Below are 24,348 nucleotides of genomic sequence, written 5' to 3' on the forward strand. Positions count from 1 at the left end.
TTTATGTATTTCTATATTATTAACAACTGTTAGTTCTTATTTTTCCTTTTCTTCCTTTTTTCCCCTCTGCAAAATGATTACATTGGAATTTATGTGCTAAACCAAAAAGTGCTGCATAGAATTTTTCTCTTTTGCAAAAATGGAAGTCCTCACTATTTACTCTATGATGTAACCATGTATAATTAAACCTGGAATGACAGAAGAATTTGTTCTGAATTTGTTCTAGCTGTTTTATATGAAAGTTATTAGATAAGAGTTTTGCATCCTTTTTCTATTTCTTATCAGAAGTTCTTTTTTGGAGTCAGTGTGGCCATTCAGAAATGCAGGTGTCACAACTCACATCTAATTTGTAAGACTTTAACTACTGTGCTCTTGTGATTCAAGGAAATGTTCCTTGGACTTTCTGGGTCCTAAGTCCATGGGTGTATTCACAGGACATACTTATGGGGATGATTGGAATAATCCCCATAGACCCCTTGTAGGCGATAGCTGTAGCAAAATACTCAGTCTGCTTTCTTACTGGAACAGAATGTGGTGCCTTTATTTTTCTTGGTAGCTGGCAGTTAGTAATAGCTAAAGCATTGTCACTGCCTGATCTATTCCTCCCGTCACCATCTCCTTTGTGGGTTCTTAGTTTCACTGCCTTGCCTGTCTTCATCTTAATTTTCCATCCTCAACTAAAAGTGGCTCTTAGCGTTTTTGCAGAATTGGCTGCAAGTAAAAGAAATTAATGAAATACTGTAGTGATTTAAATTGCGTGCAGCACTTCTATAGCTTGGTGGAATAATTTAAAACCTACTCTCGGTATGTTTTGTAAATGACTGAGCTAATGACCAGTTCACCCTGTATCTGCTTCAAGGGACAGCCAGCATGCTGATCTCGGGGAAATTACATTTTCTGATTCAAATGCCACCCACCTTTTATCTCAGCTCTGGTTTAGCCCTGCTGAACTCAGGAAGAGCTCCATTGCCAAGTGCTCAGTTGGTGGCTAATGGCAAAATAGACAGTGAAGTTGCTGTATTCCTAGTTTGTAAGAGAAAATGAACACTACTTTTTTCATACATATTCTGTTCTACTTTGTCATGAAAAATAGCTCCATGGTAACGTAACATACGTGCTTATATCATTTGTGTATCTTCCATAGTATGTGGTTCATAATTAATAATAGTTGAGGAAGTTGTATTAAACAAACTTTAATCAAAACTTCTCCAGAGAGTATCAAAAATGAAAATTTTGGAAGAAACCTAAGCTCAGATGTTCCAGACTTTGTTAGACGTATATAACAAACATGCACAGTTGTCTAAAATTAGAGAATGATTTTAGCACTGCACTGTATGTTAAGATGATTTGGGTAATATTTCTAAGTGATGTAACCTATCCTCAATCCCAGAACTCCTATCACTGTGATACGCAGCAATTTCATTATTGTGTTGCACTTTGGGAAAATTGATTGTGAGTAAAACTTGCTGAGATCGAGTTTATTTCTAGAGGACGTCAAGACAACCACTAAAGTAATTTATCGTGGTAAAATTCAACACCAGATCTGATTTGAAAATAAGGAAATAAAGAATCTGACTGTTGACCCAAAAACAAGCAAAAATAATCATTGGCAGTTCCACCTGGTGTATTTATATTGGTCCCAGCTACGTATGCATTACAGGCATGCAGTATTTAATTTAAAATGCAGTTACACCAGCACTTACTACAGCAATTCTCCAAATTGACATAATGCCTCTTAACATTAGGACTAATTACATCTATGCTATGACTTCTGCCAGTGAGGATGCAGCAGGAGGTGGGAGCAGCACAAGCTGCTGGTGCTAACCTCACCCATGAGGTCTGCGAGTGGGCCAGCACCACCTGGGGGAGAGCATTGCAAAGCTGCTTCTGGGAGTAGGGCTTGAGCAGGAGAGACTGTCATGCTACAGGCACAGCACCCAAAGCACTCATCTCACATAGGCTGAAACAAATAGGTTGGGAATGTGGGCTGCTGAGATGGAATCTGCAGTGAAGCTAGCTGCTCCTCTATCAGTACCTTTAACTGATGCATTTTTGCTGCTTTTGAAACTCAAGTAACGTCTTCTCCCTATTTTTCTTGCAGTTGTGCCCTGGAGACTCAAGGGCACGACCTTGTAAGATGACAAGTTTGGGACGCTGGCAGAGGAGGCTGCTCTGTGTGTAACTGTTAGGGTTTTGATGCCTTAGGTCAGGTATGATGAGAAATAAAAAAATCCAAATGGAAGGAGGGGTGTGAGAAGAATGCCTGGCGTGTGTGTAAAGTAACACAAGGAGGAAAATATGCAATCTTTGAATAAAATGTTGTCTGAAAGAGGCAAATTCATGCAAGTTATTTCCCCAAAGGTGATAACTGATATCCTCATTTTTTTTTCTCCTAAGTGCGTGGGTAAAATACAACTCCAAAGTTCAGTTTTACCATTATTCAAGTGCCTAGTGACTTCATGTGTCATCCTTTTGATGAGCTTTATCAAAAGAATCAGAATAATTGCATGATATATCTATGTCTCTGTGAACAATTCACAGTGATTGAATCAGGAAATTATATCTTGTTTAGGGATATTAGGTATTCCATTACTGCTGCTTTCAGTCTGTAGCATTAGTAGGACTCATTTCTTTCTTTCTTTTCTCCCCTTTAGCCCTAAACAACAGGCAAAAATGGCAGAGTACTGCAGATTAATATTTGGAGATGCATTGCTTATGGATCCATTGGAAAAATACCCGGTAATATGGTTTGGTATTTATAAGATCATAGATATCTTGTGAATTTCTACTTTGTTCAGTCCAATGTCATTCTTTATATGCAGCCTTCCAAGACAGAGTCTAAAAGAGGGCTTTAAACAATTTGTGATGTTGGTGACGTAGTCGTATCATTTCTGATCCAAAAGTTGTTTTGATATACTGCTTTGTAATCCTCTAATTGCAATTGATTCTTATAGCCACTGATTTATAATGTTTGCTTTCACATTTGAACTTACCGAAGTTATTGCTATAGACATTTCATAAGGTATTTTTCTTCTCTTATATGCCTTCTGTAGCCCTGTTTCACTTAATGAAGATTACCTGTTGTTCAAGTGGTTGCATTTTACCAGGGTTCATAGAGGTTACAAAATTATGCACCATGTAGGTCTTAAGAAATTGCTGTAAGCTTGTTTCTTGTTTTGTTGTAAAAGATTTCTCTTTCTTTTCTGAAAGCTTGAACCTGGGGTTCCTCTTCCAAGCCCTATGGATTTAATGTACAAAATTCTGGTGAAAAATAAAAAGAAATCACATAAGTCTGCAGATGGAAATGCCAAGAAGAAGCTCGCAGAGCAAGCTTCCAACACTTGCAGTGATACATCTAGTATGTTTGAGCCTTCCTCCCCAGGAGCAGGTATGAATGGAATCTACAAATATGCTTCTCACTAAAACACAAATACTTAATTACAACTGTGATTTTCAAGCCATTAACATTGCTCTAGTAGGGTAAAGGTACACCAGGATAGGTTTTGCTCAACAGGAAGCAACACCAAGTCTCATTACTCTAGGAGTCTTCAGAGGTCTCAAGGCTGAGGGATCATTTATAGTGTGACCTAAAAATCAGTGAAGTACACTAACATTTACCTGGGCTATTTAGGAAATAGAACAAGCTACTAACTCCATATACCAACTATAATTCATTGCATATATACTAATAATGCTTAGGGTATATGCAGGGGACCACTGTAAGTATTAGTATACAAAAAAATATGGTAAGATGTGCTCTGAAAAGCCTAAAGTTTAGCTAGAACAGAAAAATAAAAGTGCATGGAAAAAAGATTTATGCTACGTGATGGGAACGGATCATCAGCAGGACAAGCAATAAGATGTGTGTATCCCAATTCCCAACCTGGTGTCTGTTCCCAGGACCACAGTTTCTACTTCTTCATAGGACTGAAATTGTAAATTGCTAAAAGCAAAATAAATAAATAAATAAAGTGTTTATGCCCTAATAGTGGAATACTTTAAATGTGGATTGAAAGCTCTTCTAGAATATATACTTCATGTCATTTGCCATCAATTTTTTTACCCTCTTGTTTATAACTTTTTTCAAATTCCGATTAATCGAGCTGAAAGTCTTCATGCTGGCAGTTTGCCTCAAGCTCAATTAAAAACAAAACAACAATCCTGTTGTATTTGTGGATAACATTGTTTATCCTATTAAAAGCAAAGACAGAATGAGTTTTCAGCCATTGTGTTAAGAAACTTTAAAAAGGTCATGCTTTGGATTAGAGCTTAAATTTCAGAAGATTCATCATGGTGTCAGGAATGATTTACTTCTGTTTTCATGGTTCGCTCTAGACAAACCAGAAGCAGCAGAAAAATTAGCGAGCATATGCCAACCTCTTTCTCCTCAAAACCTGAGGGGAACTGGTTTGCTCTGGTTTTTTCTCTATCCGATATGCATGGAAGGTAACAGCTGGGTACTTCAGGAGCCTCCCAGGAAAAGGCTCGGGCTGTGAATCTTGGGTGTTGATGGTTAGGGAAAGACAGAGGAGTAAGTCCCATAGCAGAGTTTGTAATTTTAAAAATCAGTTGTGAATATTATGTCTGTATTACTTATGTAACAAATGGTGTTCCCTATAGATTTCAAAGGTGAACACCTAGAAAATGCAAGAACCGAGATGGCAAAATTAATGTGGTCATTTGATTCATCTGTGAATGGGCAAGTGTATACTTGTAATCCTTGACAGCCATTGTTTCTCCTGTGCCTCTTTTGGAAAATGACAATAAGTCAATATTTTTTCACTCTCTGTCATTCATACGCTATTCCAGATCTAGCATCTTCACCTTGCAGTGTATTTCTGTGGGGATATCCATGCTGCATATGAGCACTTGACAAACAACAGTGAATTTATATTAACAATACCTGTGGGGAGTGAGATAGTATTAATCTAATTTTAGCGAAGAAGAGCAGAGTCTGAGAGGCTTAAGAACAATTCAGAGGCAACTGACAAGGAACATTCAGGATTTGCTTTTTAAGACTATGCTAAATTGAGAAGTATTCAGAGTGCAGAGATTTCTGGAGATCTCAGCTACAGCTATGAGCACTGAGCACTTCTGTAGATTAGAGAACCATAAAATCTTTTCAGTTGGAAGGAACATTTAAAAGTCATCTCATCTAGCTCCCCAGCAGCGAATGGGGACATCTGCAGCTAGATCGTGTTGCTCACAGCCCTGTCCAGCCTAACCTTCGCATCTCTCTCTTGATCATCTTCTATTCAGTATTATAGTGTCAACTTCTTCTACTTATCAGCTGGGATTCAGCCTCCTTTGGCTGCTTGTTGTGTTGTCCACTGAGCACTCTTATTCCTCCACTACTCTGCCCCACATTACTGATGATTACAGGGGAAAGTTGTGCTGATCTGGCCTTCACGAGATTTTAAATGAGTATTTTCATGCAGTGCAAAAAATACAGAGATTCATATGTCAGTTAATAGCTGATTTATCTGTGCCTTACATTGTTTGAGCTCAGGTTTAAATTAAGACCAAATAAGTCAATTTTGTGATAAGTTTATAAAACATACTGTATGAAAACTCAGTGATGATGATATGGTAGCAATGATTAAAAAAACAACTCTAAAACAGGAGTTTTGCAGAATGGTTCACAAATTGTTCAAGACAGTTGTAAAAACTAACTTCAGTAGGGTGTAACATCTGTAAGTGGAAAAAGCTTACATCCCTAAAGCTGGCCCCATAGATATAGCAATGCTGGCAAAGCAGAAAAGGAATTTCTGAGATAACACTTGTGTAAATCTCATTTTGGTAAATAAGAGTCTGAGATCCTGGTTACATAAAGAAGGAAACAGGTGCAATTTTCAAATAAGTGTAAATAGTTAGATCACATTGCCAAAAGAAAGTGTCAGTTCTGCTGAATGTGTGTCTGTATGTTGCAGGCCTTTGCTTCAGGAAACCAAAACTTGTTAATTGAATAGTATGTACATTTTGGAGCAAATTGGTGAACTCCCCGTAACAAAATCAAATTTTTCTCTAAGTAGTGGCTGCTGTAAGGAAGTCACAGGAAGACAGAGAGAAAATAGAATCATCTCCCTGGTTTCTGTGTGACTAACTGGAAAACTGAGTAAGAAGTTTAATACTTAGTTTTCATAAATACTTCGATGGCTTGATAAATGCACTGCTGCTGCAAGCCATTGAGGCAGTGACCCATTGCTATATAGTAAAATGTTCTGGCATCTGAGTAAAGTTTACTTTTCCTTTTCAAAAATGGTTAATGCTTATGTACAGCTTTTGCAAATAATGAGAGGTGATTTCCTCCACAAGGTGTTGGTAGCTGCGTGAATACCGTAAATCCAATTCACGGAGTTATCAAGCAGCATCAGTAGATATCACACTTACAATCCATTTTGACTGTTCTTTTAAAGGACCCTGACGAAGTAAATTAGCAAATTCTCCTGAATTTTCCAAGCAACATATTGCATTTTATTAAGTTCTCAATATCTGTCACTTTTGTCTGTCAAACTGCTGAGTCGTGGTGGGATTAAATATTCTTTAGTTCTTTGATTCCCTGCCCTTAGTAACGATGATTTGGCTTGTCATTCCCAGCTCTCCTCTCCCGATCATCTTCTATTCAGTATTACAGCATCGACCTCATCTATTCATCAGTAGGGATTCAGCCTCCTTTGGCTGCTTGTTGCATTGTCCACTGAGTGCTCTTATGCCTTCACAACTCTGCCCCTCTTAGTAGTGAAAATATCCTTGAAACTAGTACTGTTACTCCACTGGGAAGTTTGCTGTGTAGTTCTTGGAGCTGTTGAAAGTCATTGGTCTTTGTGTGTGATAGGAGTATGATCTTTTTATTTCCTGATATTCTTCTCTCTGCCCTTGTCCACAGGCTGGCTCTTGTCTTATACTTGTACAGCAAGCTTTTGCAGCAGGAACTCTCTCTGTATCTGTCTTACACTTTGCGTAGGGATGTCCTGTGCTGCTGTTTGGAATCCCATCTAGTTGTCCCCTGCGTGCATGCACACACACGCATGTACTGGGTCATACTGCATATGCCAGCACATGTACTTTAATGACTAGAAGTGATGGCATGGAAGAAATCTCACCAACTGTGTGGGAAGGTGAGCATAGAGGCATCTGTAGCACAGACATCATCTCTGTCTGATCAAGGCTTGCTCAGAGTTTGTGTCCCAGCAGTTTAACAGCGAAAAGAAGCTTTGGTCTGAGGACAGAGCCATGCATGTGAGGGAAAGTCAATGTGGGCATAGTCATAGGTTCAAAAACTCCTAGTTCTGTGCTTGCAATCCTGTATATTATTTGTGCTGGATTTGCAGTCTGATGAATAACTTGAAAAAGAGATCTGATCTCCTTGGGAGTTTTCCTGTTAAATATTTTTTAATAAAAGAATACTGTGTTCCCTCCCTGAACACTTCCAGCAAGAACAAGCTGGTATCTCAGCAGTGCAAGTTGGCTGAAATCTGCCCATGTCCCCCTTGTAGACTATGGGGAGTATTATTTTGCCAGTCCAGATGAATTGATTGAGAGCTTCCCACCCAAAGATTGTCCCTGTAAATCCTGTGAGAACATGGCTAGCTCTTTGTAGTACACTGAGGTTCCCTGAACTGTCCCTTGAGCCTGTTGAGCAATCATGTTATTTTCTTCAATGAAATGTTCAGGAAGAAATGTGTTCATGAATAACAGCATGACATTTCAACATCTGCATCTGCAGCCTGGGTAGTCATCATTTCATTGTGAAAGGCACACTCGTTATTTAAATCGTATGTGATGTACGTGGCCTCCCTAGACATGATTCAAGGCCTCTTGGAACAGAGAGGAATTTCTAGATTCGGTGGGCTTTGGATTAGACCCTGTGGTGACAGTAGAAACTGAAATACCGTTCTCTGGAGAGTTGGGGAATGCTGCACAGTGGTTAAGATTTTTGTGCTGCCAAAATAATTGCCACTGCTGAAGAAAGCTGAAAGGTTTGTGAAATGAAACCTTTAAAGAAGTGTTGTCGATCTCAAAGGTGTGGACAGGTGACTGCAGTAGAAGTTAAACCTGCTTTTCCAGAGTCTTCTAAAGGTACATGGTGTATACCTTGTGACTGCCAAATACACAGGAGGAGTTACCTAAGAGAAAGATGGGTTGATTTCCAACGCAACCAAATCAAAACACTAGGGAGGGAAGGATATTCATTCATTAAAAATAATGAATCTATGTCTTACCTCTAGGAATTTGTTAGTACATTGCAATTGGGAACAAGTCTTAAAAAATGTTTCATTTGCTCCTATTTACACTGTCAGTGTGCTTTCAGGGGAAGGATGATCTTTATGCATCTTCATCACATTACTCGATTTGCACTGCCCTCAGCCGGTGCAGCTGAGCAATGAGTCCAAGCAGTCAGACACACCAGCGGTGTATCAGGGGAGAGAAGTGTGAGCAGACTCCTGCCAGCTGTGCTACCTGGGTGCACATGCTGTGGTATCTTCAGAACAGATGCATTTCTCTGAGCAGCCCTCATTACTGCAGCATGTGAATGTCAGTTTTTATGCATGATTTCTTCACCCTGTGAATGCTGTGATGTGTGTGCTTTGCCAGGAGGACAAAAGCATTCACTGAAGGTGACGCTGGGATCCTGTAGCAGAGAAATCCTAAACCACAGAGCTGTGACCCAAGCATGGGAACAGCTCGTCAGAGTAGTTTGTAATATTATACCTGCACACTATGCACACACCGTGATGCTTTTTTTGGTGCTGAAACCTGTCCTGTGATTTCCAAATAGTAAGTGTCCAGCAGCTGAAAAGCAAGAATCTTTGTTTGATTAGACAGTAGGAACTTACCAATGATAAGCAAGGATGAATCCCTCTAAACAGTTTGATTTGTGCTGTGACAAATAGCACATGTATAACGTCTTCTCTTTTAAGCAGTGTGCATCTTTCACAGATTTATCCCTGATATTTATAGCTATTGCTTCAACCAGTAATTGTCTTCTGCTAAAAACATTTCAGGAGAAGCAGAGATTGAGAGCGATGATGATGATGACTACGATGATGATTGTAAAAAGTCGTCGATGGATGAAGTAAGGGCACAGATTTGTTTTATGGTGATGGATCGATTCCAGCAGTTCTGGGTTGGCTGTGTTACCAGGAGTGGGACTGCCATCTACTGGGAAAAAGAAGGCAGAGCACTGGCAATCACTTTCTGAAGTTGGTTGTCAATGGGTTTGGAATCTTTATTTTGTTTATTAATATTTCAATTTATTGAAAAGTAAGATTTGATAACACTACAGATGATCTGAGGCAACTGTTTGTGGTGCATTTGGCACCACTGGAAATAAAATTGGATGTTGAAAATGTAGAGCTAGGTTTTTTATTTATTCAGCAGTACAGGTAAGCGTGGTTAATACTGTGTGCATATCACCATGCATATGTAAAGGTAATGCAGTTTTTTTCCTGGATGCCAGGTAGAAAGAAATAATACAATTGCATTTTAATTAAACGTTTACATTGTATTACATCTTTCCTTTATTAGTATGTGAAGCTCCCATGTGAGGCATTGATGGGATCACACAGAATCACACAGAATAGTGAAAGATGATTCTTTCATGGTTGATAGAAAAAAATGGGCTTTGGTTTTTTTGACCCTTGATGGCCATCATGGATTTTGACCAGCCAGAATGTCAGCATTTTCCCATCTCTGTCCTTAGGGTACTGCTGGAAGTGAGGCTATGGCCACAGAAGAGATGTCTAACCTGGTGAACTACATTCAGCCTGTGAAATTTGAATCATTTGAGGTATCGAAAAGTAAGTAAGCTAAGCATAAATGATATCTTTTACTGAAAATTATCTAGGAAATGTTCAGAAGAAAGGTCTGGAGAAGTGCTTGCTTGGGTTCCTCTCAATTAGATATGTGGACCCTTGGTGTCCAACCATAAATCCATGTTTATTTTGAAACGTGCATTAGTGTAAGTATTGGGGCTTTGTCAACTATGCTGCCACTTCAAAAACAGTTTAGCTGTTTATTAAAAAATGTTTAATCAGGTTGTTTTTGTTATCCATAGGTGAAGAATAACTTAGTGAGCTTGAGAAAATTGATCATAAATATTCCTTCAGATTTAACAAATGCTTAATGTTTTTTTCTGCACTACTTTAATGGAGGATTCTGTGTAAGCAGAGAGTGTGCCCTTCCTCATATACAAATTCACTCTTACCTACCTCTGTGTATTGTTTAGAAAAAGCCGTTAATTCATCCCCTGCTGGCATTTACAGAAATGCCTTGCTAGGAATGCAGTCTTTGGCATCCTCAGTAAACAATGCAGCATCTTTTCCTTGCAAAACCCCCTATTGTTTGCCTGCCCTTTTTCACTTTGTTTTGACAGATTGCAATATGCCTTTTGAGCTTTTTAGTTCAAGAAGTATATAGCATTTTAATTTGTTTTGGATTTGTGGAGGCCTTAGCAGAGGACATGTAATTGATGCCTAAGTCCGTATCTGCACATACAATTTCACATTTACTCATTTTGAATAATAAGCATAGAAATAGTCATCTACTGTTCACGTGTATTTATGTATAAACACATACACATAAGCGTTCACAAGCTCATGTGGAGTTGTGCTTGTCTCCTACAGTAGCATTCCTTGGATATTTATAATATCCATTAGCTTTAATGAGAGTTATGAGTACTCAGTGGGAAGGAGATACTCCTACTGGAAAAGAAGCCATGTGAATCGTAGCAGGACAAGTTCATCTGCTGTTAGAAAATTCTCTTTAGAGAATGTAGATTTCTTCTGTTCCCATGCCTGTGCCTTTCCAAGTTTTGTCTTTTCTGAAGAACTGCTCATGTCCAGATTTTTTACATTGTATTCCTTGTTTTTGTGAACTCGTTATGTTAAGTGATTAATATTTCAGGTGTTTGTATTAAAAAAAAAAAAAAAAAAAAATCATAGTGTGCAAATACTGCTATGTGTTTCGAGCATGGCCACTTAAGCTTACGGGTTCTGGTCTTAGTCCTGGCCTGGAATCTGGAATCTCAGCTGAACTTTTGTTAAGTTCAGTGAAGATAAGCTAAATAAGGAAAGAGTTAAAATTGTTTTTTATTTGGCTGCTTATTGAATTTTTCCCAGATTGTATTTTTGTTCACTTTTGCTTCTTGTCTTTTATAAAGTTTTATCTTTTCATCATAAGAAATTTTGCTAATTTTGAATTATCTAATTCAGAATTTGTTTTGATCTGTGATCCTCACCTCTGTTGGGGTAACAGCATCTCACTGTTGCTATCATTCATACATTATAGGGAGTGCATTTTTGGTCTTGAATCCAGATTCATAACAAAAATGTTGAATACAACTAGATCTGTAACAGTTCCCTAATGGCCCTCACTAGGTATATTCCCTCCCTCTGACAGCTAATAATTGCAACTGTTTCAGGACATTATTTCATATTGGAAAGTGTTTTTCAATTAGTTTATCCATTCTATAGTGAATTCTGATAAGTAAACAAGTTTCTCCCTCATTAACGTATAATGAGGGAGAAATGCCTCTCCTGGACAGTTTTTTCTTCAAAGGACAGCTTTCTTAAACCTTTCCAGGTACTGTAGGGGAATAAGTTTTTGTATTTTGTTTAGGAATTTGCTTAAGCTCTGAACATTTCGTGACATTTGCCAGCTACTAGTTCTGGTTTCCTGCAGATTCTACTTTAAGATAAATACTGGGAAATACTGCATACTACTACTAATACCAAAAAAAAAAAAAAAAAGAAAATAGTACTTGTATTCTAAGAGGAATAAAAGATATGTTCTTTGTCTTTCCTTGAACATTTTGTTCATGCTTTGTGTAGCAGTCCTATACTGGTTGAATAACTGTGGAGATAGAACACATCTAGTCGCTGCTTCCTGGTAGGGCCGTATTTAAGTAGCTACTGAAGCAATGAGATGAAGAAGTAGAATTACACTGCAAACAGAAAATCACCAGTTGTGTATTTCAGTGGTTCTTTATGAGATTTCTTTTGACAATTGAAATGAAAGATTTCTTTTTTTTTTTTTTTTTTCTTTTTTTTTTTTTTGTCTGGTTGCCATCAGCTGAAATGTTTTTCTCAGGTGATGCAAGCAAAGTGTTTATTAGGAGCTGCAGGAGAGCTTCCTTTCATGGTATGCTCGCAGGAATCAGTGATCGTTCCTAAATGATTCATGAGAAACACGTAGTTCAATTTTAAGAAAGTAAGCCTCAGAACATTCAGGGACATAAAAACTTAGTCACCAGCAGCACAGTGACCTGTTCTTACACAGGAGATAGTCTGCATTAGCACTGTATGTGCACATTGCACACAATGTCCCATTAGTGAGGAGGGGTGGAAGAAGAATCTCAGTGCTATAAGTGCGTTGATGGGAATGAGCTGTCTGGAACTGAATTTGGAAGGAAAAGATCCTGCTTTTGGAAAGGAAAATGACTGATAAGAAAGTAGCCTCTATAGAATGGTAGGAATCTTCTACCATTTGGAGATACTGCTATAAATAATGGAAGTAGCATGAAGTACCATGATGGTTGCTAATTAGAAGTAGGGGCCACTACAAAGTATGAGGTCCAGCTGCCCTAGAGATAGAGAATAATTTTTGAAAAAGCACAATATAATTATCCTCTGGCTCTTCAACATACAGTGAGAATAGCTGCAGCCATCTAGTTTGCAGATTAGTATCTGGCAGTACGTTTTCTTCTCACCTTGGCTCAGACGTGTTATTTCTTTGGAGCCACTGCTTCCTTTTTGACTTCCTATAATGGAAATGCCCACCTGTTTCTCGTCTCCTTCTCTCTGCAAGACAAGTGCTTTTGTTCAGTTTTATCAGTCTCCTGCAGCTTCATGGTTTGACTTCAAGGAGCTGGCCATGCTGGCCTTCAGGCCATCCCTGGATCGCTGTCATGATTTCTTCAGGAATTGCATGAGGGCAAGCATTTTCTCCAATGTTTGCTCTCATTAGGGCGGTTAGGGGAGAGAGTTCGTGTTCCACTACATGGACTGTTTATCTCATTTTTAAGGTGAGCAGTGCTGAGATATTTAATAGCTGTAATCTCTCAGTGCTGTTACCCATTCTGTACAATCTGCAGAGCTGATTGTGATGAAATGGGAAGCTGTTATGTTACAGGAATCCTTACCTTCTGTATAAAATTTAAAAGAAAAAGTACTGAAGGTTGAAGGGCCTTGACTTAGGCTCTGGTACATGTCACATGGTACTTTGAAAGGCTGTGCAAACATTAGGCAAAGTGAGTAACATGATACACAAATGAATGTTCAGTACCACTGAGTTACATGCTTAGCAGGAGCAATACATCATTTCATGTCGGAAAGTTTGACCAGATTAAAGAGGTTATGGTTGCTCCAGAAGAGTCTATCATTAGGTCTAAAGACCTGCTGAGACACAGGAGTGTGCCTTCAGTCATGATTAGGTAGCAGTGTTTCCATGATTGTTTGAGACAGATGTGAGTTTCCTCTGACATCATGAAGGTGTCAAGAAGCCCTGTAAGCACAAGTAGCATAGTCCTTAGTTTAATCTGATATGGACAATTAGCTATTAGAACTTGAAATTGGCTCGGAGCCATTATATCTGCCTGCAAAGAGTCCAGACATCTGGTAGGGTTTTGTTTCCAACAAAATTTGCCGTAATACCTCTGTCTCTTGTGTGAGCTTTGGGCAATACCTGTCTAATGTATGAACACGGTGCAAACAAATGAGAGAGATCTCTAACATACACTGACTTTCTTTTACCAGCATCCATTACAGTGGGTATCTCAGGCAGTACAATTGCCCTTCATTTGGGCAATGCTAGTATGAGTTTGGATGGTGCCTTTGAGTATATGCAGAGTGAGTTTACTGCTGTTCACAAACGACTGCATATATAAATTCTTTGAGATTAAGGTGAAGTGAGCTGGTGAACAGTTGGTTAGAGGACTGAAACTAAACTAGTTCATATATTGCATATGATATCATGCTCTAATATGTCACTGTTTTTCTCCCTCCTTCAAAACTGCAGAACGCAACAAAAGTTTTGAAATGTCTTCCTTCGTGGAAACCAAAGGGCTTGAGCAACTTACCAAGTCTCCTGTGGAATTTGTGGAGTATCCTTGACATTCAGAAAGCTGCTTTCCTAGATTTTCTATATCTGAGGTCTATTACAGGGTTTTATTGAAATTTGAAGATGTGAGCTGGAAAAATACGGAAACCAAATGAGATTTGTAGACTTAACTGTCTTCATAGATGATTTAATTGGGTTGGACTGTTGTGCTAATTTAAAAGCTGGCAAGAGTCCTTGCACTATGGGCTAGGACTGCAGGGAATAGGCTCAAACTATATCTTGAAGATCTATTATTTTGTATTCTTTTTGATAAATTTATCATAGGTGAAGTGGTCTGAATTACAGTAAGCAAACTGGCAAAATGTGGCTGACTTGCTTTTTGTAAAATCATGCAAGAGAGTTTTCTTTCCCACCTAGTTCCAGGAGCACTGACTTTATTGCCACCGAATTCTATTTTTCTATTTAGTTTACTTTTTCTCTTGTAGCTTTTAAAGAAAAGCTAAGGAGGAATCTGTTTAAACCTTATGATGCTTCTCAGTGTCTCATCCTGGCTGCAGTTAAGAAAAAAATGACCAAGATAAAATAGTGCCTTAAAGAAGATTAATGGAAAGCAATTTCCACAGATAACCTGCAGCATGTTCTCATCTCTGAGATTTGTAGACTGAACTATAAGAAGTGCAAAGTCATCATTTCTGTCTTTATGTAGAGGCCAATTCTGATGCTCATTCCAAAAGAGCAAACACTTCTACTTTTTAACTGAGAACCTCTTTCCCTGCCAGAGTAAGATTCACTGCTTACAGTTAAAAATGCAATCTTAGGAAAATTCTGAGTTAGGAACTATAATTATAAATGGAATTTTATGAATGCAATCTTTCTTAAGCATATACCTGTGCTACTTCTTTGTTTATTCTGAGTATTTTTACAGCAACATCACCTTTAATTACCCCATTAATTTATATTATCTACAAAATTGTGGGTCTCTGCTATTATCGTTGCGGAAATCCAATTAGGAACCTAATGCCTTCTGTAAAAATCATTTGCATTTAAATATTGCAGTTGTGTGACCTCTCTGCAAAGTCATTTTTGATACATGTATAAAATCTTAACTGCCCACCATTTAGATACAACAAAATGCAGCTAAGCCGAATTTACCCAAAAGGAACACGTGTAGATTCTTCAAACTACATGCCACAAGTCTTTTGGAATGCTGGCTGCCAAATGGTTGCTCTCAACTTCCAAACAGTAGGTAAGTTGTGCTTGTCTCTTGATTTTGTTATCTGTACTTTTCTACTTCTCTGATACAGTTCCTGACTGGTAGGTAAGAAAGGCTTCATGCATCAGAAGAGTCCAGTGGTTTGAACTACAGGGCTGTAAATTTACCTTTTTAATGAAGTTTATCCTTTAACTAGAAATAGTTGTAATTAATGTTCTGTAGCTAGTGTAATCTGTATACATAGTGGTCTCCATATTGTCATCATTTCTAAGTGGCTCCCATTAAGCAACATTTAAGAGTTAGCTGTGATTTTTATCCAGTCCTGCAACATGTACAGGATCTCAGTACATCAGGACATAAGGGATGTATGCAAAAAAAAAGTGGAAAGAAAATTCCACTTTAGAAGTAAGAATTAAAGAAACAAAGACATTTAGGCCCCTGTATGCACAAGTCACTTTTGAAATAGGTGTGGTGCCTTCAAAGAATATATCTGTTCTGAGAAATATGAATATTTCCAGATACTGGATCCCAGGACAAATCCTGTCCATGGTATCATGTTATCATTCCCTTTTCATTTCCAGTAGAGCCCATGCACATGCTACTGCTCCATGGAATTACACAGTCTGGAAGTCCACAGAGTAATGAAAACTTTTCTGAGCAGATTTCAACTAAGTATCAGGGTCCTGTGTCTGTTTCTAAAAGGGGTTTGACACGTTAAATATTCTGCTGGTCTGGATACAACAGAGCAGTTAATACAACACTGAAGTATTCAGTACCTAATCATTAACACTTCTTTTCAAATTTGAATTTTATCTTTTGAGTAGTCTTTGAAAGGTGCGTTGTGGATGTGATTCCCCAATGGAAAGAGTCCAAAAGGGTGGATGCAATCAAGTCTGAGAGTTCTTTTAATAGATATAGCACCATAAATAGCTTTTGTATTTGTTGTACTTGTCGTAGTTCATTTGAAACTAGAATAAGTAGTACTGTTTTATTGCTTTTTCTAAATCGTTATCTATCCAGAAAATAATTCTGATCAATATTTTTAATACCTAGATTTGTCTATGCAAATAAACATGGGAATGTATGAGTACAATGGCAAAAGTGGATACAGGTTAAAGCCAGAATTCATGAGAAGACCAGACAAACACTTTGATCCATTTACTGAAAGCATTGTGGATGGAATCGTAGCTAACACCTTGTCTGTGAAGGTATGTACGTACAATGTTGAAAATACTCTCACTATAATGTCAGAGCATGGATAAATTTCTGTTGTGTGGAGACCTAGCAAATAGCCACATTAATTCAGGACAGTACGTTTCATTTCATGGAGTGATGTTTAAGTTTTAAATGGCAGATAATGCTCTGCCTCATATTTCATTGTAGGTTAAATAATTGTGTTTTTACGGTATATATATTTTTTTTTTGTAGAAATATTTGAATAGTTGGCGAATTTAAGAGTAGCTTGTGGTTTTATTCGTAAACGACTGAATTTAAAATGCTGTGTTACAAAGCAGTCACTTGTAGTGGAATGGTTAGAACAGTACACTGGTATAAATAAATTTTCTGGTTCTCTTTAAGTTCTCCAGCAATACTCTGGAATCATAAATGACAGCTGCAAGTCATTGCCAACTTGCTTTCAGTGGTTCCTGTTTTAAGGACATCTAATGAAGATTAAGGACTGCCAGGAATCTGCAAATTGAAAACTACTATGAATGTTTGTAGGGATAGATTGCATTGGCTATGACACAAATTTATACTCAGTATAACTCTAGTTATGAAAACATAAACTTTCTGAAATCCTGTTCTGCTTTTAATGGACTTCCCATTAGGCCAGTGTCTGTATTATAGAATCCACCTGCAAAATATCCTGTTTTCATTGAGGAAAAACAAGTATTTCCTCTCGAGTTGCAGACATCAATAACAAATCGGTGCTCAGAGGGCTATGAATAAAGCACTAACCTGCTGACATGCATGGTAAAAAAGAAAAAAAGACAGCTCTGGAAATGACCTCCCATGGTGACCTGTAGTCATCGAAGCTTTCAGTTCCCCTTGTGGGTTTAGAGGCTCATTTTTCTGCCAGTTTACTAAATAGAGGTGGATGTCATTTGACAGTTATTGGGAAATGCAGTGTTTTAAACAGGAATGAGAATCCAGGAATCCAGAAGGCAGCCACTTCTGCCTGCTCAGAGTACGCTCTACTAGGTATAAAGACAATGTCCACACTGATCCACTTGAGAACAGAATTAGAGTTGCTTTCAGTAAACACGAATTTCTTATGTTACAGAGGCGATACTGTAAGTGCTTCTTCAGTTTTCTGAATTAATTGCAGAGCTTTCTTACACTTTTTAAAGATGAGAATTGTGTTTCCTGTTAAATTAAGAACTAGAAAAGCCTACTATTTTATAGTTGTGTTGTGTTCAAAGTCCTCACCCTCTATGAAGCGCCTTTATTAAAATATCTATTTTAGCCTTTTTTTTTCCTCCCAGTAAGGATCAAACATAGTTACTCTACTGCATATGCCTCTTTCCTTTCAGCACTGTGTTTTAAACCTGTTGTTGAAACTGGTTAAAAATTAAAAGGTCTCAAAGATACTGTGTTGTGCATAAAGACTGTAAGATTGGGGAATGAGATCCAAATGACTGTTCTTGCTAAGGGAAGGGCAGTAGCATGATCTCAACCACATTATTGCTCACAGGGGAATTCAGGGTCACAGGTCCACAGGAAATCGGACCTCATAAACTGTTTTTCTGTGCCTGCAGTATTAAACAGTGTTTTTATTTATTTATTGTTTTAGATTCTTTTTGTTTGTTTGTTTTGCTTTTTGCTTCTTTTGTTGTTTTTTTTTATTTTGAAAATACATCTAATAAATAATGAGGATTATCCACCTGCATCTTAGCCACTTTCCTAGTTCACCAAAGCTCTCCAGTGACATCCCCTTTGTTTTGATCTTAGATTATTTCAGGTCAGTTTCTTTCCGATAAAAAAGTTGGTACCTATGTAGAAGTTGACATGTTTGGCCTGCCTGTGGATACAAGAAGAAAAGCTTTAAAGACCAAGACCTCGCAAGGCAATGCAGTTAATCCTGTCTGGGAGGAGGAAACTATAGTGTTCAAAAAGGTTGGTGTAACACTTGCTTCTCAAACCAGCATTGAGTGTGTGTAGTTGCTGCCCAGTTAGCTAGTTCTGTGTTCTACAGATCTCGTTTGTTAAAAAAGATAAAGAGGTTTTGAACAGCTACTTCTCCAACTGTTTGTTATTAACTATTTCTGGTATAATTTTGCTACTATAGTCATGCCAAGCCCATAATGAAATAAATCAGTTTCAAGTCACCTCAGCTTGAAATAGCAAATATGTCAGTGGAGTCATCTGCATGGGATGATGCAGTGCTATCATATAAATGAGCAAGTGCAGATTCTTGAAACGTTTTAGCTGAATTTCCATGGCATTTTGGCTCAGCTGAGCAGCCCTGAAAAGCAGATCCTGTTAATCTGCAAGTGAGGTGATGTGAGTACAGCTGTGAACAATCTGGCTGTCCAGGCTGTCCAGACTAGCTCGTTCAAAGCAGTCTTGTCTCTCCTTATCTCTAGTGTATGCCACCTAAATATAACCTAGGTTATAAAGTTGCATAAATCCTGATCTACCCAAAACATGCGATGTAGGAGCTGAAAATACTGAGCATGTTTCAGGACTGTACAACATGGATGTCTTAGTGTGCTTCACAATATACCTACAGCAAGTTTTCTAGCAGGAACTGTACTGTCATCTGGATTGTATTTATTGGTTAGTTGGGTCCTGAGTCCAGGTATTTGAAAAAAAAGTAATTTAATTTTTCTTGGCAAATATACAGCTCACAGAGATGTTTTTACAATTGGTCCTTGCAGCCCTGCTTTCTTGGGAGTACAGCCCTTTTCCCAGAATATTTTGCCTTCTGAATAACTTTCCTTTGGCAGCCTGCCAGAGCTTAAGTTTGGAAACATCACTAGGATTTTTCTTCTGTAATGAACTTCTAATTACTGTACTTCATTTCTCTGTTTAGTTACAATTATGCCCTGACTGCCACTCTGCTCTGAGAAGCATAGATCAGTACTTTTAGTTGCATTGAAAATAAATTGTAGAGATTCTTAGTTTTGAATTGTTGCTTTTGTTTTTCTTTCAATGTCTATGTCAATTTTAGCAGAATGTGTGTAAAAAAAACACTCCCCTGCACCCAGCTCTAAAATACGTGTAATTTTATGTATATTTACAGAGTAAGAAAATGAGATTTTTTTAAAATTGTACTCTATTTTTTAGAAGTAATATCAAATATTTCAGTCTTACTAAAGTAGCTCAGTAGCCTATTTCAATTTGTTTTCTTTTTTCACTGTTTGGCCTTCCTTTATATTTGGTGGCAATATAGCACCCAGTGCTAGTAAGCATCCCACCTGATTAGACCTATTTCTCCTTACAAATGAGTGGACTGCAGCACTCAGAAACGCTGCTGAGGTTGACATGGTTCATCTAATTCAGACATTAACACTCTGCAACTTGTGTTGAGTTGCATGTTGAATTTTCAATACTAAGATACATTACCAGAGACTTTTTTGAGAAGCAAATAATCCCTTTGGTGCAAACACAAAGGAAAAAGAGAACATGCAAGACTGACAAATTAAGTGTAAAGCGTTGGAATGTGATAAGAGTTGAGCTGAGTCCCTTGTATCATATTGAAAATGCAGGGCCAAATTGTTGGATTCAACGTATTGTGCTAACATCCCACCTCAAGTTCCTTGAAAGAAGCACAGTTCTGTGAGAGTTATTTTTAAGCACAGGTGTATCCACCCTGATCTCTTGTATGGTAGAATCTCCTGTGGATGTGTAGATGTTACCATCTGCTGGGCTTAACTTTATCTTGCTATCTGGTATATTGCTAAGTTTTGTCTGGATGGAGCTGTTTCATTCAGAGCAGAAAGTTAATAATACAGCAATATTTCTTTTTAGGTTGTTTTACCTACCCTGGCATGTTTGAGGCTAGCAGTGTATGAGGAAGGAGGGAAGTTTATTGGCCATCGGATATTACCAGTCTCAGCAATTCGACCAGGTAAACCCCTTTCTCCATTGAAGCACACATTGTGTAGCAAAAAGAAAAAGCAAATCCAAATTCCAACTACTGTAGTTCACCAGCAACATTGTATAGATTTATACAATATGAGAATTTGAATAATATCTTTCAACTTTGAAAAGGAAAATACCATATTTCACCAGAAATGTAGATTTCTAATCAACCAGAAAAAACACCAGAATTAAATATCAAAGGTCTGGTTGGCACTTGCTGATCTTTAGTAGATTAAAAAAAAAGAAAATCATATTTCTGAGAGTGGAGATGGCTGGGAATGAAAAAAAAAGATTCTCCTGTAGTTTAATTTTAATATGCATGTGACAACTGACCTATATGCAAGTTGTTGTAACTCTGCAAAGCCTTTAAATCAGTCTCAAATTACTTAAACTGTTATTGTCAAATATTAAAAATATATATAAAAAATAATTCCTGGCCTCTTCCAAATCATATTACCACTGTTGTAATTAATGGGCGCTTGAATGAAAATTGTAATTTTCCAGATCAAGAGACTTGTTAAATATTTTGCTTCAGAAAGGTACAATGACATTGGCATTTTGAGCAGAAAAATTGTCCGGCTTCAATACCAGCTTTCCAGTGAGGGGAGGGGAGGAACCTAATCTAGGGCAAGCATATGGGCCATAAACATACTTCCAGTGGAAAGTATCCAGTGGATACTTTCACAGTGGAAAAGGAAGAATATCTTCCTACACTATACCTGGTCTAGTTGATTACAGCAGTAACATACAACTTACGTGCCCCTGTATCTAGCAGTTGTTGTCCATATTATTCCTGGAGACCTTAGCTGAGGTACTATCTAAATCAGTATCTAAATCTCTTCCAGTACTTTCTAGATCCCCTCTCATGGCCAGTGGTGTCAGGGCTTTTCTAAGAAGAGCTCCAAGCCATTCTGCCTTGGCTGCTGTGGATCATGTGGCCTTGCTATGAGCATGGTCAGGTAGATGGATGTGACTGCTAGGCATCCACTGCTCTGAGGATTTCCTCAGTGGTCATAATTTCTCTTTCCTTTCACCCTTCCCTCTTCTCTCCCACTGTTGACCACACATTCCTGGCTGTTGTGCCAGCTCTGCTGATTTCCATACCTCTTTGTGAGCAAGCCTAGATTATCAGGACAGCGGAAAATTCCATTTTTATGCTAGGTATATTTTGTGCTGGGTTAATGGATAAGCTTGCTTCATGGTGGATCTGTCTAGTGCCAGAGGAAGGCATGTGATGGGTGAGAAGAAAGGGAGTTGTGAAGGATTTCCATCATCTGGTGGAAGTAAGCTCTTACCAGGCCTGATCCCCTTTTGCGGCACTTACCCTTCGTGTGGCACAGAGTCCTTTCAGCAGAGGATTAAATCACATTCATGCTTTTAAGTTTGTGCTTTTTAGAACAGAAGCCACTGTGTTAAATCATACAAGCACTTTTGAGAGCTTTTATCCTCAGGCATTTTCTTCTGTCCTTTTGACTCTGGTATTTGTTTACAGTGTAAGATGGAGAACAGCATGTTGGTTTTAGTCTTTTGTACGTGCTGAAAATTTGGTGCAGGAATTAGAGAAGACTGAGAAACCTTTGTAATATAAAACTTAACTCTTTTCCGAGACACTATTGAAAACCATCATACTGTCACACATTATTGTCATTATTCCCAAAGCAAGAATTTAGCTGTTACTTGGAGAGGGAGTTGCTTTGATCAGCCAAGGATCCCTCTAGATAAACTCATCCTGCTTGTGTCTTGTATCTTACAACTACCCATATGTTTGGCTCCATACTCATCCCTTTGGACAACAGCTTCAGCCATCGTGTAGGAGACAAAGGATGCAGCTTTGCCACACTGAAGACAATTCACTGGGACTGGAAGTACATTTCTCCCATTCCTACCAGCAATCTCATTGCTGTATTTAAACTAAGCAATATGGTGAGGCATTTGAAGGAGCTGCACTAAAGGAGGACTCTTGAGAAATTTCTGATGTTTGCATTTTCCAAAGTTTAGGTTGCTGGGCTGTCTATCCACAAAGTCAGGCAAGTCAGGCAGTGGGTGGCTGGGAGAAGAGGCTTGGGGCTGCCAAATCTGTGATTCTTTGCCATTAACTTGGCTAATCTGCACTGCAGTGCTGTATATGTACATGTGTTACAGGACAACTGTCTTTCAAAACTGTCCGAAAATATTCCTTGTTCAGAAATATTCCTACAGTTTGTCACATGACAGGATTCACCACTCACACACTTTGTAGATACAGTGCTACATTGTCTATATTTTTAGTTAGGTATTACATCACTGATCTCAATTTCACTTGTCAGTTTGGATTCCTGAGTACTATAATGGGTCGCTTTTGAAAACATAGCAAGAACTATGAAACAAACAACCAAATAAAGCTCCAGTAAAAACCAATACAGGACAAAACATTCAAAATTATATTAATGACAATGTTTAGCATTATTCAGAGATGTGAAAATAAAGTGTAAATACTATTTTAAGCTGCAGTGTCATGTGCCTTTCAAACAGTCCCTTGTCTGCATACTTATCTCTGACACGCTTTGCGTAAATCTTATCCCGATAGAAGTCCCTGGGGTTGCTGGCTCATTTGGATCCAAACTATAAATAATAAATGTTAACACAATTGCACTGGACATACCCATTGAAGAGTTCTTGCTCTGAGCTGGTTCATTCTTACTTTACAGGCTACCACTACATCTGTTTGAGGAATGAGAGGAACCAACCTTTGACACTGCCAGCTCTCTTTGTGTACATAGAGGTCAAAGACTATGTGCCTGATACTTACGCAGGTAATGCTGTGAAAAAAAGATATATACTGTACTGTACAGTACTGTACTGTATAGTACTTCTGTTGTTTTTATTTCTAAAATGACAACATTTTTAGTAGTGTTCCTTTCTATGCCTTATATGAAGTAAAATCCAAATTGGGTGTAAGCTTTGAAAAGCCATCGTAAAACACTAAGTTGAGAAAAATGCACATCCACATGACCCAAGCAGAAAGTCAGAGAGGGTGCATTAGAGTACTTGCATGTGGTGGTACACTGTCATTCACTACTGTTTCTGTGTCTTAGAAGTATCTCTCAGTGGCAGATCTGTAGGAAAAATACAGTATCTTACAGCCTGAAGAGCATATAACATAAGAGGTTTGGAATTGATATATTTGCATTATTTCTAGATGTGATCGAGGCCTTATCCAATCCAATCAGATATGTAAACTTGATGGAGCAGAGAGCTAAGCAATTGGCAGCACTGACTCTGGAAGATGAAGAAGAGGTAAAGAAAGAGGTAAGGGAGGTTTTAGAGTCTCTGCAAATTACATTGCAGTGTTTGAAGTTATCTACTTTGCTTAGAAAGTCCTTGGAATTGTGTGTGTCAATTGCTTAAATATTTGCAAACATCTCGTCCAGAATGAGACTAGAGTATATGAGTGCACAGCAGCACTGTGCTGTGTGTGTGCTTCCACTGAAAGAAGCATGTTGTGCAAGGCACACAGTACTGTTCAGAGGTAAAGACAAACTGAAAGCTGACTGGGAAACTGAGTTAGCTTTTTGCTGATGTGCAGCATTTTATGTAGCAGATTAAATAATTATATCATTGCCTGTTGTTTTCCAGGGTGGTGCTGAAATTGCCTTTACAGAAATAACAGTGCTGAACCAGCAGCTTTGCCTGAAAGTATTGTACAGTATTTCAGGCTCTGTTTATTGCTCTTTGTTGTACATACAATTGCATAGATGTAATTTTGAGTGTAATTCATCATGCTGACAGTTTTGCTTTCACTTCCAATGAAGTCTGTGTTCCTCCAGATGTTCAACCTCTCTTCCAGACGTTATCACTCTGACACCTTCAGCATGGTTTGAGAATATCAACCTTGTATTTTGAATATTGCTTGTTTCAGACATTGGGCGTGTTCATGAATCAAAGGGCATTCTGCAGGGGTCTCTAGCAAAAATGAATGCTTCAAAATCCTAAACTGCCCTCAGCTACTC

General features: G+C 38.2%; 1 protein-coding gene across 6 annotated transcripts in view; it reads left to right on the forward strand.

Moving 5' to 3' along the window:
- Positions 1 to 24,348, forward strand: part of PLCB1 (phospholipase C beta 1) — a 368,401-nt gene that overhangs the window by 269,964 nt on the left and 74,089 nt on the right. For all 6 annotated transcript variants that reach the window (XM_052672119.1, XM_052672129.1, XM_052672147.1 and 3 more), the window contains exons 13-23: positions 2,655 to 2,739; positions 3,211 to 3,388; positions 9,006 to 9,076; positions 9,704 to 9,800; positions 14,017 to 14,101; positions 15,180 to 15,304; positions 16,325 to 16,479; positions 18,224 to 18,388; positions 20,246 to 20,345; positions 23,047 to 23,151; positions 23,538 to 23,647. In XM_052672119.1, the coding sequence (XP_052528079.1) occupies positions 2,655 to 2,739; positions 3,211 to 3,388; positions 9,006 to 9,076; positions 9,704 to 9,800; positions 14,017 to 14,101; positions 15,180 to 15,304; positions 16,325 to 16,479; positions 18,224 to 18,388; positions 20,246 to 20,345; positions 23,047 to 23,151; positions 23,538 to 23,647 (1,276 nt within the window). The remainder of the gene's footprint in view (positions 1 to 2,654; positions 2,740 to 3,210; positions 3,389 to 9,005; positions 9,077 to 9,703; positions 9,801 to 14,016; positions 14,102 to 15,179; positions 15,305 to 16,324; positions 16,480 to 18,223; positions 18,389 to 20,245; positions 20,346 to 23,046; positions 23,152 to 23,537; positions 23,648 to 24,348) is intronic.

The sequence above is a fragment of the Tympanuchus pallidicinctus genome, unplaced genomic scaffold (genome assembly GCF_026119805.1).
Source record: "Tympanuchus pallidicinctus isolate F22 unplaced genomic scaffold, pur_lepc_1.0 scaffold1, whole genome shotgun sequence".
Lineage (NCBI taxonomy): Eukaryota > Metazoa > Chordata > Aves > Galliformes > Phasianidae > Tympanuchus > Tympanuchus pallidicinctus.